We start from the raw sequence: 16,242 nt of genomic DNA, 5'->3' as shown, positions 1-16,242 counted from the left end.
GCCTGAATGCTATTATGAAGTGAGATATCTTGGCCTTAGATGTAGTATTTGTGTTGTAATGGCTATGAGAGATTGATATACTAGTACAAGTGTTATTTTATGTTGATTCACATGGTTGTTTGGCTATTGGAATGATTATTGTATGTTTGTTACCCCCTGTGGCATTTATGCTAAATTGGGGTTTAGGTGGCTAAATCTTGTCTGGGATGTTGTTGTTGTGGTTTGAATGTATGTACATATTGTTTGTGGTCCATTTGAGATGGATCAAGATGTTCCACAATTATTGACACTTGATATATAAGTTTGGACACCTTGGTTGTAGTTTTGAGAAGAAAATGCACCATTTTGGATTTGGCTATCAAATTTCTTTTGGTGTGGTGTGTGGATGTGAGACCAGTGCTAATAACTAGGTGGCTTTAAGAGTTACGTGTGGACACTTGAATTGTTTAAATTAGACGTTAGACGGTAAAATGATGCGCTCTGGAAGTTAGCCTAAAGCGTTGTCATGATAGTAGTTGCGCGTTGTGGCTTATTGACACTTGAGTTATAGCGTGAGACACAGAGAGGGACGTTTCCCTCTATGCAGTCCACGGTAGGGTGAGGCCTGTGCCACGACACATTATACCATTTTTTGGAAAACTTTTCAAAATTATTCCTTTTGCATTTCTTATATATGTTTTGGGCTCTTATGCTTCTATTACCTTATTCGATTGGTTTTAAACTATAATTTAGGCTCAAATGAATTTTAAAAATGATTTTCTTGAATCTTAATTTTTCTTGAATCTTAACCCTTGAGTTCTAATAATCACTTTTGAGGGATTTAAATGTCTTAGTTATCATAATGGGATTCCCTGTTTGGTGTACTGTGTTTGGTAATGTTGGGGATGATGTTACAAAGCAACAAGGAGACATTTGGGGAAAACATCATTCAAATGTTGGCCTTGGATTAAGATCTTTTGCATTATCTGTTGGATCATCTGGAAAAATAGATACGGTAGGATTTTTGAAAGCTAAGGTAGCATAACAAGTCAAATTCTCTATTCACTCCTATTCAATTTGATGGAAGACTCTAGCAGTGGCCACTATAAGCATGATGTGCTCTAAGAAATTCAAAGTAATAACTCTTTTTAGACTAAACCTAGGCATGGATTCATTTGTGTTGATGTTAATGCCTCAATTGGGTATTTGAACCAAGCAGCATGTGGAGGAGTGCTTCAGGACCATAAAGGTCATTGGATTCTTAGTTTTAATTGTAAGTTGAGGCTTACTACTATCTCAACGACAAAGATCTTGAAAATTTTCTCAGGTTTATCGATTTGTAAACAGAATGGATTTAACAAAATTTAACTATTTGCTGACTCTCTTAAGGCTATTAACATTTTGATTCGAGATAGTGGAAGGAATCATCCTCATGGAAGTATCATTGATTCAACTAGAAATATCATATATTAGGATTGGAAACTAGAGGTCAACTATAGTTGGAGAGAAAGCATCAAATGTGTAGATCAAATGACAAGACTAGGCCATTCTTCTAGCACTAATATCACAACCTTTTTGGTAGCTTCAACTAAATGTAGTCAAAATCTAGTTGACAACTTTGTTAATAGTGTTTGGTTTGTTCTAATTTGTACTCACTTCAAGATTTGTTTACCCTTTTATTGGAAAAAAAGGGTTTACATTTTATAGTATAGGTTAGATTTAAAATAGCAATATTTAGGTTTTTATCTAATTGATTGGTTTTGTGCCTCTTCCATGCCGATACTTAGTCTGGTTTTTTAAACATTGTTTATAACTTTTACATTTTTATAAATTAACATTATTCTCTTTTAAACTTCTATAATCATGCACCTAATTCATTGTAAAAACAAAACTTTATAGTGAAATAAAAATTAATTTTATTACAAATAATTTAATGATTTACACTGGAAAAGATATTGCAATTTTTTTTAAGAAAATGAGATAAATGAACTTTATTCAATCAAGAAGAAAATAGTATAACTCTAAAAATTTGAACTTGTTGGAGTATTGTTATTATAGATTTTACCTTATATTAACATAATTATATTTATTTTGTATATTATTATAACTAACTTTACAGTTGTTATGTTATATATTCTATTCTTAATTTTAATTTCACATATATATATCAACTAAATATTTAAAATTATATTTTATAAAAATATCATTATTTTATATTATACTCCTTTGGTCCTTTAATAATTCTTTTTTATGAATCTTTTCAATATCAATACAAAGAAAGTATGAGGAATAAAAATATATAAAATTTTAAATATGTCCTAATATAACAAATTTAAAAAGTGATGTTATGTCATTTTTTCTCTTTTATGAAGGATAATTTTGATAATACCTTTTAAATATTATCTAAAATTCGCATTGTTACTTATAAATAAAATTAAATAAATCTTCTAGAATGTAATTTATAAATAAAATCGGGGGAAATATGTGCAATAACAATTGTGAATTATGCTCTGATGGACTTAGTAGTAAAAATAAAGTACCCATTTTACATAACCTATAACTTACACCGTGTGACATCATTGAAGGTTGCTAAATTAAAATTTATTTTTAGTTAGAGAATTATTATTATATCATCATTTGTATATTAAAGTAGTTAAACTTCATTAGTAAGTCAAAATTATGGCAGGTGAGTTGAATGACGTAGTAAGAGAATCAGCAGATGGTCAGATCACTGTGGAATCCCTCTTCACGAACAGTTCCTAGCGTGCTTTATTAGGGTAAATCCCAGTAATTATGAACCTTTGAATGATCCTGAAATCGAGAAATGAGAGCAATAACAGGCTTCAATGATGATTATCCAAATCTCAATCTGACACGCTATGAGATTGCCCTGCGGATTGGTCTTCCGAGATACATATCAAATCAAAGGATACGAATCATGAACCTCTGCAAAAAAGCAAGTGCAAAATGAGACTAAGAGCCATTTAAGTCCATCACTTCCCAATTTGTTCTGATTTGATACCAAGCGTCGGCAGATCCTAGGATGAATTGTGCATGAAACACCATTTAAAGCGGGGCTATATGATGCCATCAATTAGACTTTGCCATATATGGACACCCAATTTATATGATTAAGCAAATTCTAGTCCACAATCAAATACTCCTCACTTTCCTGGCCGACCAGCGACCGACCGGTATATTAAGCACTTTCAAAAAGAGGACGATGTTCAAAAACTGAAATGGAGTGGAGTTATGACCTGAAACCCACCATCAAGTTAGGAAGGGCAAGCAATAAGCGTCCACCTAACAAGAAATGACTGTCATGATTTGGAGCAGATCTACCAACATCATGGATTTGGCCAAAAAAAAAAAGTTGGGTAAAAATTTGAGAAACATATAATCAAATATTAAATACTAAGTCAGCTTCAACCTGGCTTTGGCCTTGGAAGACCCAAGCGAAAACAAGTGAAACCTTTGATCGCTCTTCTTGTCTGGGGAGAAGAAATGAATGGCGTGGATGTATCATCTTGGTTACTCATGGAGGATAGCGCAGATTCAGAAGCAGACTCTGGCTTATTTAGTCTCTATCCCAGCACGGGCACTATTGCTGGTCATAATGAGGATGACGCTGAATCTTGTAATTATGACACAGACGGTATATATGGTCTATCTGAGGTTGGTGATGGTCATGAAGATGATCAGGAAGCCGGTGAATTTAGTTGTCATGAAGATAACATGGATGAGCTGGATTCTCAAAGCTCCATGACATGGCAATCAGATGCAGCGTCAGAATGCTTTTCTCCTTTGCCTATGGAAGATGAACGAGAAGAAATAAAGATGGAGGTTGATAAAAAAGAAACGAAGATAGGTGGAGTTAATTTCCGTGAACTGGAAGATAGACTATTTTGGGAGACTTGCATGGCAGTGGGGTACCCGTGAAAGTTGAATTTTAGATCGGGGGCAATGCATCTTCTAATTTTTTCCCCCGCACTTGCTCTTTAAGAACAAGGAATGTAATTAAACCTGTGTGTATCAGATTGCAGATGTGTATAAAGTCCTTCATCTGTCTCATTTTCAAGCAGTCCGTCTACACTAAATCTGTTTGTTTTCGCAGAACGTCAAGTTTTTGGTTCAACGGCCAAGGGAATCAGGTTGTCAGCTAATTTCGAAAAGCTAAAGTTAGTCTCCGTATTCCAATCAACAATTGCAGATAACAAAACACATCAGGAATAGTACACCATTTGATTTGAAAATCTACATTTTGAAGGCTGTGATTCATCCAAAGGCTGCCCATGATCAACAAGCAAGGCAATAGGCCAATAGCCACGACAATATCATAGTTATTATAACAAATTGCTAGTTCTGATGCTATTACTTTACTTCACATATGCTCTCCTTTTGTTTTTGTTTTCCTTCTTCTCTTGCATACTCTCCTAGCTACACCTTCATGAAAATCTGTACAACAACAACAACAACAAACCTTTATCTCACTAGGTGGGGTCGGCTATATGGATTGCAAGACGCCATTGTGCTCTATCATTTATCAAGCTTTTAGGAATATTATTAATTAAGAGATCGCGTTCAATAACTTTCAAGAGTATTTTCTTAGGTCTCCTTTCATGAAAATCTGTGAAGGAACAAAAAAAAAATGGTCCATACTTAAGTCAGGATTTTTTCCTTCTTTCAGCATCAAGATGTTTCCAAGGATTGAGAGCTTCTCTGACTGCATTAGCTTCAGGAGAATTCTCCCACGCACGCTTCTCTGACTCCAAAACAGTTACTTTGTCATCTGCATGATACAAAGGAATGCCAACAAATTCAAGATTCTTGACAAGGCCATATTTTTTGTTGATAAAGATAAAGAAAATCTTTCATGAATCGTATCTCAATAAGCCAGCTCCCAATATCTTATTAGTGTACGAGGTGCTGCTAACTGGTTATGAGATGCAACTTGACCGGTTGAAAAGTTGGGTATCTTCTGTTATAAGAATGAAACTACACTAGAATAAATGCTATATCAAGTGCTTGACATACAGCTTTTCCCCAAGCAAAACTCGTAAAAAATCCAGAATTTCATGGTAACGCACAATGTCATTATGCTTTCATTGCTTCAATTTAGTTTATATACTTCATATGTAAATTTGAGTCAAATAAACAAAGTCAGCGAATTTTTCTCCCTCATCCTCAAAAATGATCTGTCACCAGAAATGATGGAAATGCAGCTAGCTAATTTGTCTGAAGGTTTTTACATTAAAGATCCGTAATTTGGTCCAATGTAACAATCCTTTCAAGGCTTGTTAAAACAATTTTTCAGAATTTTCAACGTTTAATTAAACACTTTATCAGTATTTCACAGTTTTCCACTTCACGACAAATGACATCTCCCAAAAACCTGTGATAAGCAACAATGACCGTCCATGGCCACAGCAACCTTCATTTCAACTCTCCATTTGAAAAATTTAATTACCACCAATATGTTTGCTGCAAGTCTGGTCATACAATAATTGAAACAGACCTAATAAGATTTTTTATTTTCAAAAAAGAAAAAGGAGGTTTCTCACACAGAAGCCAGTTTTGATCATGAACAACTCCATAGAAGCTCCAATCAAGGCTGACACAGCCCCAATCTTCAAATACCAGTCCAGAAACTTCATTAAAGCTGCATTAAAGACAATGATCATTGTTGATAAAAATAATAATTCAATAAAGGAAATTCCCTTGCTACTAAGGAAAGGTAATGGCATGATAAAGAAAAGAAGACCACCACAAGTTGCACAACAAAAAGGTTTTATCATCCAGGCAGGTATTAATGCTTGACTTTTATTCAAGGTCTGCTAGGGAATTTTAAGAGTCGGCAGAGAATCAATTTTTAATTGTTGCTAAGTTAAGGACAACCATTTCACTGTTTTCAATAAAAAGTGAAGTCAGTAAATCAAAGGAAATAATCTACAAGGCTAAAAAGGATTAACACAGATATGATAAATTCGTGCAGCTCAATTGCAGGTGATATTTCAATTGTGAGACAAACTACTTCTAAAGGAAACTAAGTACAATGCAAAACACGGACAATACAAGTGCAAGTACACTTTTTGTTGCACTCCTCAACAACTAGTTAAGTAAATCCATATATTCTCTGCCAATGATACTTGGGACCCATTTGGATACGCAAGATTTTAGAACACGAAATGGAAATCAGCCTCCTTCCCACCTACTTGGGCATTTGGTTTCAGAAAGGGAGAGAAAAGTAGTGTTTCCTTCAAACAGAGGAGAGACGTTTCCTGCCAGGGGTGGGAGGACAGCTGGGTCCAGGGAGGGAGAGGGAGGTAAATTTGTGGAACTACCCATGAAGAAGCAGAATAGGTTGATAAAGAGGCATGTGTACCAGATTTACACAGAAGAGGTGGAACAGATTGAAAATTTATTAGCAGGCATTGGAAATTAAAATATTTGCACAGATTGATTGAAAATTTATTATCAGCCAATTGTCCACTCTAGCTCAATCAAAATCTTTGCTCCACGCAATGTCCACTGAAGGTGTATAGAATCCGAAGCTTGAAAGCAAAAATTCCACTCCTTTCCATCACTTTAAATTAAGTGAACCAAACAGGTCTGGGGTGAATAATTGGCATAACTCAAATCATCTACCAGAAAGCCTTCAATCAATGTGAATGCGAAATAGTCAATCATCCAAATGTTAAACGGGAGTAAAAGAGTATCTATGAAACAAACCAACGTGAGTCTACCGCATGCCATGAAATAATTAAGCTTTCACTTCAGCAAGGGGCAGAAGGGAATTAAATGCAAGTGAACATAAAAACAACGCATTGCCTGAATAAGAGCATGTGTGTATGTGTGTCTGTGAATAATTGAGGCACAGAATCACAGGAGTGAAGATGAAATACCTAGACTAGGAATCGCAGGACCGAGACGGAGAAGACGACGAAGACAGTTCAGCCGAGGCAGAAGAAGGCGATGTTCCCAGGAAAACTGCAACAACGGATGGACCGCTGGTGGGCCCATTTGTTGGGCTCATACTCGATGGGCCATTAGATTGACTCATGCTGGTGGGCTCATTTGCTTATATTGAATAGCCCAAATCCATTTTTAATGCAAGTTAACCCAAACACATTTTAAAAAAAAAAACAATGAGCGTTCGATGGAGTTAGAAAGTACTATGACTGACATTTCTTTAGGCAAAATTCAAACGAGAAGTGACAAATGTGATAATTAAAACAGTCTCAAAAAAATTGTCCCAAGGATACCATGAAAGGGTAGTTTAATACCAAAAAAAAAAAAAACATCATATTACTTCATCCATCAACTCACACCATCTACAAGTACTTGATGGACCATTAGATTGGACACATGCTGATGGACTTTTTTGCATATCTTGAATAGCCCAAATTCAATTTTATTGCAAGTTAACCCAAACACATTAAAAAAAAAAGATGACAACCTCATGTCACTTCATCCATCAATTCACACCATCTACAAGTACTTCAACTGCAAAATCACCTCGATCGAGTTAAATATGATTTATCACGGGGAGCATCCTTTTCATAAAACTTACTAAATTTATTATTTAAGTCATAATTTCATCACTTAATTAACCACGTGCATGCTTATTAGTCCAAACTCTAAACTGTTGAGTCAACAGTGATGCATACAGCATTGCAAGTGTGGGCAGATCATATCATTCAAAATAAAGCATATTGAATAGATTGAGGTTTGGTGGTGATCTCAAACAATATATGAAAATAGAAAAATCCATCAATGCCGTTGACGCTGATACGATCATGCGATTCATGTTAGCATTGACTGATAAAAAAAGATAGATAATTATTACTTAGTTCAAAATTTCTGATTCATGTAAATAAAACGTAACGTGAGGACTGAGCTAGATCTGGGCTGCGGACTTGACGCATAGATTTTCTTCTCACAATTACCATTGTTGAATTTTTGTGTTAGGAAATTACATTGTTTTTCATAAAAAATACACTTTTTTAAAAAAGTCAGATTTAAGTATTATTAAACTCAATTGAAGGTGAACTCTTCCAATTATATTTTCTACATTTATATGAATAAAAATATGAGATAATTCTATACTTGAGTGATCATAATGTATTCCACCAAGTAAGGGCAACGCATATTGGTGTTACAGGTTTTAAAGTCTAATGTAAAAGCATAATTATAATTTCTTAAATGTCATGCAAAATATACAAAACCCGAGGCTGAGTGAAACGAGATGAAAAGGACTGTCATGACATGGTTGACATTAATGTGGATTGGGTATGAATCAAAGGAATAAAATTGAAAAAAAAGTCGTTAGTAAATGTCTGGCTGGTGAGGATCGATAGAAACATGACAACAGCAAGTGAAAAACAAAGAAATGTGGTATTTGAATTCAGACTATGGCATATGCTGCTTAGTTTAAACTTAACAAAATAAAGAAGGACATGATGCTCCCGAGTTAAAGCAGGTGATGCTTGAGTTGTAAGCAATGATCTAACACGCGCCCGCGCCCACAAAATGTTAAGCAGTATCTAACATCCTCTATTAAATTGTACTAAAATGAATAACTACAGATATATCTATTCACCAAAACATTCCCTATATTTTTAAAATTTAACTTCCATCCATCCAATCCATAGTTAAATCATATGTGTTGGACTAAAATATCCCTGTTTAATTATGAATATTGTCCAAAAATCATTCAAATTGCAAAAAAATAAAAATAATACATACATATTTTTTTTTACTTTTTTTATTTGTATTTCAATTTTAATTGTGTAAACGTATTTTTTTGTATTTATTTAGTATTTTTAAAAAAATTAAATACATAATTTGGTCTAAATAATATTCAAATACACAATTAAAAAATGTATGAAAAATTTAAATATAATAAATTACTCAATTTAATTTATGTTTATTTTTTAAAAAATTCATTAATTTCAACATAAAAATTTTAAAATATTTAGTTAAATATTGATATGCTTAATTATTTAAAGTTTTTAAAAATTTAGAGAGATAGAGAGAGAATAGACAATTAGATTATAAGGGCAAATTTATAATTTTAAATTTTTTTACATAATTACAAATAAAAAATTAAGTATTTTAATATCCTTAACGAAATATTCCTGATGATATTAAAAATTGGATTAAAATGTAAGTTTTAAAAATAGAGAAGAGTTCTCTGTAATTTTAGGAAAACGAAAGGGAGTTCAAATTTATTTTACTAAAAAAAAAAGAAAATTACAATCAGTACTTGAATATAAAAAATTTAAATTTTTTTTTAGTCTATTTATAATTTAATTTATATATTTACATATTAAATTTCGATACGTATTTATAAATGAACGGATTCGCAAATAATCATAATATGAGATTTATATGTAATTTTTTTAAAATATCTGGGCGTGCCATGATGTGAATTATGAAGCATGCATGTTGCTTGCAACATACATTATATTATATTACACTCTATATCTACAAGCGACAATATATTATGGTGCAACAGTCCATATCAATAGACGACAATGATTCAGCTAATTGCACGGCGGAGAAAGTGAAGGAATATTTGATTTTTCGTGAAACTTATTTTTAAATCAAAAGCATCGTAATCGTATATTTTAATACTACGCACTACCGCACTGCTGAATAACCTTCAACATGTTTTTTCTTAAAGAAAAGAAAAAAAAGTATTAATTCAATATCTTAACTTTTAGCTCGTACAATATTATTTTTTCGTAAATCTGGTCATTATAAAGATTCAAACCTTAATTTTCCTATAATTACTTGTTTAAGTTTCTGACGAGGCTGCTGATAATCTAACTGAAATGGCTTTGTCATCTCTTATGAGTTTCTTCCCGTTTGTCCCTGTTGTCTGTTTCTTGTTTTATAAAATAAATACACACACAAATAAAAACTTATAATAAAAGGTAAATAAACAAAACAATATTCATAAACCAAGAAAAATATAATTTTTTTTACCGTGATAAATCACATAATCACTGTTTTAAGAATTGGATCAGACTAGACAGTTAAACTAATTTCACCGCCATATGCTCTAATAAACTACCAAGTTTCATGTTTTAAGCTATTTTGAACCGGTTATTGAGTTTAAAATTGAAGTTAAAGAAGAAAACAAGTCAGATTTCTAAGATCGGATTCATCCTTTCTTCCTAAAAATACTCACATTATCATGCCCCCATGTTGTCCTGTAAACTAAATTCAACTTTTCTGTGAACTGTAAAACTGGATTTTGTAAATTTATTTTTATGTTATTTTAATAATTTGATATTTTTTTAATTATACATATGTTATTATATATTATGCTATTTTTTAATTTAATTATTGATGGATCAGGTGAACCATCGAAACAGTGGGCATAATTTCATAATTTCTTTTGTACCATAAATGAACTCGTAAAAAAGTAAATAAACAAGTGTGGAAAGTTGTGGTGTCCACTCACAAGTCGTAAATAATTGTTAATATTGCAATTGCAAATGTGCGAAGCGCCAAACATATATGACGATTGACGACGACACCAACTGGTCTGAACCGAACCGGAGTCTTCGGACTGAACAGTGAACCGTACACATCTCCTCCGAGCGAGCTCTTTCAAGAAGTTTCATCCTTTCCCAATCCTCGTCATTCTCTTCTGCAGCTAAACAAGGAACACTGTCATTCCATGTATGAAATACTTGATGCTCTCAACGACCCTCAGTCTTCCACCAAATATTTAATACTCTTGCATTGCTACTATTTCTTTGTCGGCTTCTTTCATGAATGCCTTTTTTTTTTTTTTTTCCTTTCTTCCTCTTTCTGGTTTTCCCTAATAATTTTACTCTTCCTTTCCCTTTCTGGGATTTTCCCGTTTCATAGTTTTGATCTTTGAAGCTACAAATCATGCAAGCGACTCAGGCTGCCACGAATGAAACTTCTGATAATTCACAAAAGGTTGGATTTCTGCGATTGATCTGTGTAACATTTAAAGTTATGTGCTTTTAAATACTCTATTATCACTATAAAAAGCAAGATGGTTATTCTGCTTTTCTTCTAATTCAATTCATGACACATGGATAAAAAATTAAGGAAAAAAAAAAGACAGCTGCAGTAGGTTTCTAACTTTTAGCTTGTATACTTGAATCTAGTAATGTTGATTTTACAGTTTGTTTTTCTGCAATCTTGTGGATGAAATGTTGTAGTTTGTGATTAGTTTCACTTTTGGCTATTTGTTATTATTGATCCAATTGAAATCAAGGGGTTGCTAATTTCAGCTTATCCTATGCTTACTTGAAACCGTTCCTGAAAGCTAGTCCTTGTACTAAAATCCCTTTATAGATTTGCGTCCTAGTTTCAATATTTACCATGACTGAATAATTTGTTCTTAACTGGTTACTTTCCAGAGAACATATCACGCATAATCTGCAAATTACCAGTTGGATTTCATAAATTTGTGTTCATTAAAAATTTTTAGTTCATGTGAGGATGAAAGAGACCCATGAGGTAAAATTTACACTCAAATTGGAAAAAGAGAGAATCTGGAGTTAAGTTTATAGGCATTGCAATGGTCGCAATCCCTGATGCTGGCGAGTCATTCATGTATTTGCTTTTGATGTAGTTGACACTTACAGACAGAGTTGCGGATGTATATAGGTTTTTCTTCTCTAATTGGAAGTTTGTTCTGTACTTCATTGCAACTGGCATGCTCTATATGTATGCACTCTGTAATCTATGGTGCTTTGACTGGTCATGTTGTATTATGACTAAACACAAGTTCTTAAAATTGTTTGTTAGTTGCAGACTGACCTTCAGCTAAACAAAGAAGTGTCGGATAATGGACCAAGTGGGAGGCGGCCAGATATTTCACTTCAAATCCCACCTAGACATTTAGGGCTTGGAAGTACACGTGGTGTAAGGTCTCTGGACCATTCTCAAAGTTTCTCTAAAGTGATTCCATCGCCACGAGGCTTTTTGCGGGCGCTGAGCCTCAAAAGGAAAGGCAAAACAGGAGAGGCTGAAAGAAGCAGCCTCCTGTATTCAGATCCCAAGGCAGCTCCGGACAGTCCAAATACGGCCAACTTTACATCTGCAGTTTCATGGACAAGATGCACTTCTCTTCCTGTGACACCTGCTACAAATCTGTCCCCTTCAATTTCTACACCTGCATCTGCAAGGACATACAGCGAACAGCCTAAACACCATGCAAGTTACCTTCTATCTCCTGTGTATGCCTTATTCATGGAAATTCAAATAGTTTCTGCATCTGGATCCACGTGAAGGTTTAATTCATGGTCAAAAGTTATGTTACTCTTGGGGTTTGGCATCAAACCTGATGTAGACATTTAATCAAGCTTTTGTTTAGTGCATTGTAAAACTATTATGACATGAGCACACTAACGTGATATTACTCTTTGCCTTGGGATATTGGCATTTGTGATAGTAAAACAAGCTAAGGATTCTTTTTAATTTTGTGCAGAAAGCTCCTGCTGCTTCAGGTTCCAAGGTTTCAAGGTCCCTCTCTGTGCCTGGGCGGAATATGGTTATTGTAAGATCTTTGTCTTTCGCTGCCCATAGTGAGCATGCACAGCAAGATCAGAATGATGGTACGTTATGTCAATTCAAAGATGATTTGAATGATTTAATCTAATAGACTTTATCATTAGCAGGCAAGTTCTGTTGACATCATATTCATATTTAGACAGCGCATCTAATTGATAATTGAGTTAATTTCTGAATTGTATCAGTATTATAGTGCTGGACTCTAGTTTAATTTCTGAATTCTTATTGAGTTGGTGACACTTGAGTTATCCAGTCTTTTGCATATATTGCACGTAAATAGGAGAATATATATATATATATATATGAAGGTATTTTGACCAGATTGATATATATTATATTCACTGTGCAAATATATATATACGCGATTACAAGGCTGACTGTACAAGGCAATAATCGGAAAAAATCAAATCACTTATTTACCCTCATAATCTTATCTAATCATATCCCCATAAATCAGAATCATATCCCCATAAATTAGAAAAGAATATTTCCTAATTAATTATATTTCACAATATATATGTTCATATCTAACGTTGGTTTCTTAGCAAACCAGATCAAATAACTCCTGTGCCAGTGGAAGATGCTGATGAAGAAATTCCTGAAGAGGAAGCAGTTTGCCGAATCTGTTATGATGTCTGTGATGAAAGGAACACCCTCAAATTAGAGTGCAGTTGTAAGGGCGACTTAACACTTGTTCATGAAGAATGTGCAATTAAATGGTTTACCACAAAAGGAAATAAGAAATGTGATGTTTGTTGTCAAGAGGTTCAGAATTTACCTGTAACATTGCTTCGTTTGCCGAGCTCTGCTCAGACAGGAAGGAGACAGGTGCAGGGTGAGCAGAGCATGCATCCTGAGACAATAAGGTGATTCGATAATCACATCCTCAAACTTAATCTGTTCTTGCATTATAAAACTAATATACTCTAATTGAAAATCCAGGCCGTAAGTTTTTGTACATTCACACACATGGATTTCATCTTCTATTTATAAGATAGTATCAAGAATTTTCGTCAGTCCATAGTGTCAAGAGTTTTCTCATTTCATCATTAACATGGCTGGTAATGAAGTGTTACTTTGGCAACTTATTTTCAGAATGAATTAACGGGTGCTTCAATTGCTAAGCATCTAATATTGAGTATTCATTCTTTAGTTTTCATCAACCACGGTTCAGTAACGTTTTGCTGATTCATTATTTGCTCCTATTCTTTTTACAGTGCTTGGCAAGACTTTGTGGTGCTTGTCCTAATAAGCACAATATGCTATTTTTTCTTCCTCGAGCAGCTACTGGTATGCCTATTTGCTATAAGAGAAAGCTTATGGGAAATAAATTTCATGATTATACAAACTGCATTTGTTGTATTATCTCATTCTGATTGAATGTTGTTTTCACTTTCTGACATCTGTTTGATCTTTTCTTCCTGTGGTCTTTTTTTTTTTTTTTTAAAAAAAGGAGTTCGCCTTCAAGTGGAAATTATTATTTCTTTCACATGATTGGAGTACAGTGTTATCTTTAGACTGAAGAAGATATAGATTTTTCTGTGTTTGGAGGGGTCAGGTGGTCAAAAGGGAGAACCACAAATTATTTATGCATTACAGTATTGTGACATGAAAATGTCTGACTGGATACACCTTAGAAGTTAGAGAGATGTTTTTATTTTTCTATATTTCCCCTCAAATTTCAATGTACAATCATATTTGACGTAACATGATGTTGATGTGTACATTTTGTAGCTTCCTGACATGAAGACTCAAGCAATCATTATAGCAGCGCCATTTGCTTTTACCTTGGGTCTCCTGGCATCCATTTTTGCAGTCATCCTTGGTATGGTCTCAGTAACAGTAAACAGGACCACCATTTCCCACCCCAATTTTATTTTAATTACTGTTTGAATGTTTATTCGTGTTGCTTGCAGCAATAAAAGAGTATATATGGACATATGCTGCTCTCGAGTTTGCTCTTGTGGCTATAACCGTGCACCTGTTCTATACTATGGTGAGCGGAAATTTCCCATAATCATTTTGTACTATTGATGCCATATAAACCAAGCATGATGTTGCACAAGAAGGGGAATCAAGGAAAACAACCAAAATCCCTCAAAATATATTTTTTCATATGAATAATAAAGGTGTAATTTCCTAACAGTGATGGTAGGCCTGTGTATAGACAGCCTCAATGATCTGAGTTCTGAGAAGCGTTTATTTACCTGATCTTAGAGAGATGGAAGTGGAAGCTCTGTATTTTTGTCTTTTCTCTTCTATCTGAGACAGCCATTTGGTTTATCTGAAACAACTGTTAAATGTATCTTTTCGTGTGACTTGGTTGCAGGTACATTTGAAGGCCATATATGCAATACTGCTTTCATCAGTTCTGGGTTTTGGTATGGCTATGAGCATCAACTATGCATATATCCAGTATGTTTCTTGGCGTCTTCAAGTTCCCCAGGATGCCAACCCAGTATGAGTCTCCTCGACAAGGTTTTTCTGTTTATCTACTGACGTCACGACCTTCCCTGTGTTTACCAATCAATCAAATGTTGTATCCTCTCTCTCTTTCTATATATATATATATATATATATGATGTCATGTATTAGGATTTGAAGGCAAGCAAGGAAAACAGATTGTCTGGACTTTTTTGTTTAGGCAGTCTTTGTTCTAAAGAGGATTTTACTGTTAATATCTAAGATGAGTAAATTTTCATGCTAATGGATGCTGTGTAGCTTTCTGCTCATCAAGATAGGATGATGTTAAGTAGGCCATGTGATTCCATATTGATTTTGATTTTGTTCAACTCCCTCCGTTAAAAAATATAAGATATTTTTAATCGAATTTCATCCTCTAATAAAATAGTTACTTATATTCAAATTAATTTTATATTTTCATATTTATCCTTATTTAATAGAATGTTTCACCCTAAAATAAATATCAAGTGATTTATTTAGTAGAGGCACTTTTTTAAAAAAAATAATGATTATATCTTGAAAGATTAAAAATATTTTATATTTTTGAATATCTAACAGAAGTAATGCCTCACATTTTTAAATGAAAAAAGTATTTATAAATTTGATGTGGAACACAAATATCAAAAAAACAATGAGAACCGCCAGATTTAGATTCATGAGCAGCTGGTGTTGAGTATTAATGTTTATATGTATTTTTTTCAGAGTTTATTTGTTGATGGTTGCTTTTTATTTAATCTAACAAGTCTTGAACAAGATATTAGGCTATACATATTTCTTTTCATTCGATTGCACAGAGGAAAATAAATATGAAGACTGATAGTTTTAAAATTATATTAATTCATGATTAATTTTTACTCATGTTTTGAGGAAGACAAAGGTAAAAATCTGTAAAATTACATGGCGTATTTTAATTTTTTCCACCCTTGGAAGGAACTACAGACGTTATTTTTTGGATCCAATATTTTCTTCATTTGATATTCACGAGTGCCACTATGATCATCAAAAGCTTTGACCCTCTTAATTCCATACAAGAATCAGAGGTGCAACCAAAGTTATCACAAGGCACAAATTAAGGTTAACAAATTGAACGCAAGCCCATATCATTCATGTTCGAAAGGGGACAATTTGTTCACAAAGTAATTAGAATACAGTTACACGAGAGCTCAAGTACAACATATCATAAGTATAAAAAATCATTAAAGTTTTACATTTAGTCACTAAAAGGAAGGTTCTCTA

General features: G+C 33.6%; 2 protein-coding genes across 7 annotated transcripts; one reads left to right on the top strand and one right to left on the bottom strand.

The window, feature by feature from the left end:
• Positions 1 to 3,064: 3,064 nt before the first annotated feature.
• LOC129307902 (uncharacterized) lies at positions 3,065 to 6,945 on the bottom strand. Of its 4 annotated transcripts, XR_008592507.1 has the most exons (5): positions 6,882 to 6,944; positions 5,543 to 5,638; positions 4,639 to 4,768; positions 4,355 to 4,434; positions 3,065 to 3,787 (listed from the first exon to the last, which is right to left on the bottom strand). XR_008592507.1 is itself a non-coding variant. In XM_054948849.1 (4 exons), the coding sequence occupies exons 2-3, from the start codon at positions 5,631 to 5,633 to the stop codon at positions 4,644 to 4,646; spliced, it is 216 nt and encodes a 71-aa protein (XP_054804824.1). In that variant the 5' UTR covers positions 5,634 to 5,638; positions 6,882 to 6,945; the 3' UTR covers positions 3,065 to 3,787; positions 4,639 to 4,643. The 4 variants fall into 4 exon arrangements, 3 of the variants coding, with proteins under 3 accessions (XP_054804824.1, XP_054804822.1, XP_054804823.1); XM_054948849.1 differs by lacking the exon at positions 4,355 to 4,434 and having other exon boundaries at positions 6,882 to 6,945; XM_054948847.1 differs by lacking the exon at positions 3,065 to 3,787 and having other exon boundaries at positions 4,191 to 4,434.
• A 3,582-nt stretch (positions 6,946 to 10,527) lies between these two features.
• Positions 10,528 to 15,298, top strand: LOC129307847 (uncharacterized). 3 transcript variants are annotated; one of them, XM_054948775.1, is made up of 9 exons: positions 10,528 to 10,671; positions 10,864 to 10,938; positions 11,785 to 12,186; positions 12,461 to 12,587; positions 13,097 to 13,409; positions 13,761 to 13,833; positions 14,278 to 14,368; positions 14,460 to 14,539; positions 14,873 to 15,298. In XM_054948775.1, the coding sequence occupies exons 2-9, from the start codon at positions 10,888 to 10,890 to the stop codon at positions 15,005 to 15,007; spliced, it is 1,272 nt and encodes a 423-aa protein (XP_054804750.1). In that variant the 5' UTR covers positions 10,528 to 10,671; positions 10,864 to 10,887; the 3' UTR covers positions 15,008 to 15,298. The 3 variants fall into 3 exon arrangements, with proteins under 3 accessions (XP_054804750.1, XP_054804748.1, XP_054804749.1); XM_054948773.1 differs by having other exon boundaries at positions 11,779 to 12,186; XM_054948774.1 differs by having other exon boundaries at positions 10,628 to 10,938.
• The last annotated feature ends 944 nt before the right edge of the window (positions 15,299 to 16,242 follow it).

The sequence above is a fragment of the Prosopis cineraria genome, unplaced genomic scaffold (genome assembly GCF_029017545.1).
Source record: "Prosopis cineraria cultivar Desert tree isolate PC_DT_omini unplaced genomic scaffold, ASM2901754v1 PC4, whole genome shotgun sequence".
Lineage (NCBI taxonomy): Eukaryota > Viridiplantae > Streptophyta > Magnoliopsida > Fabales > Fabaceae > Prosopis > Prosopis cineraria.
This window is presented reverse-complemented; position numbering and strand designations above follow the sequence as displayed.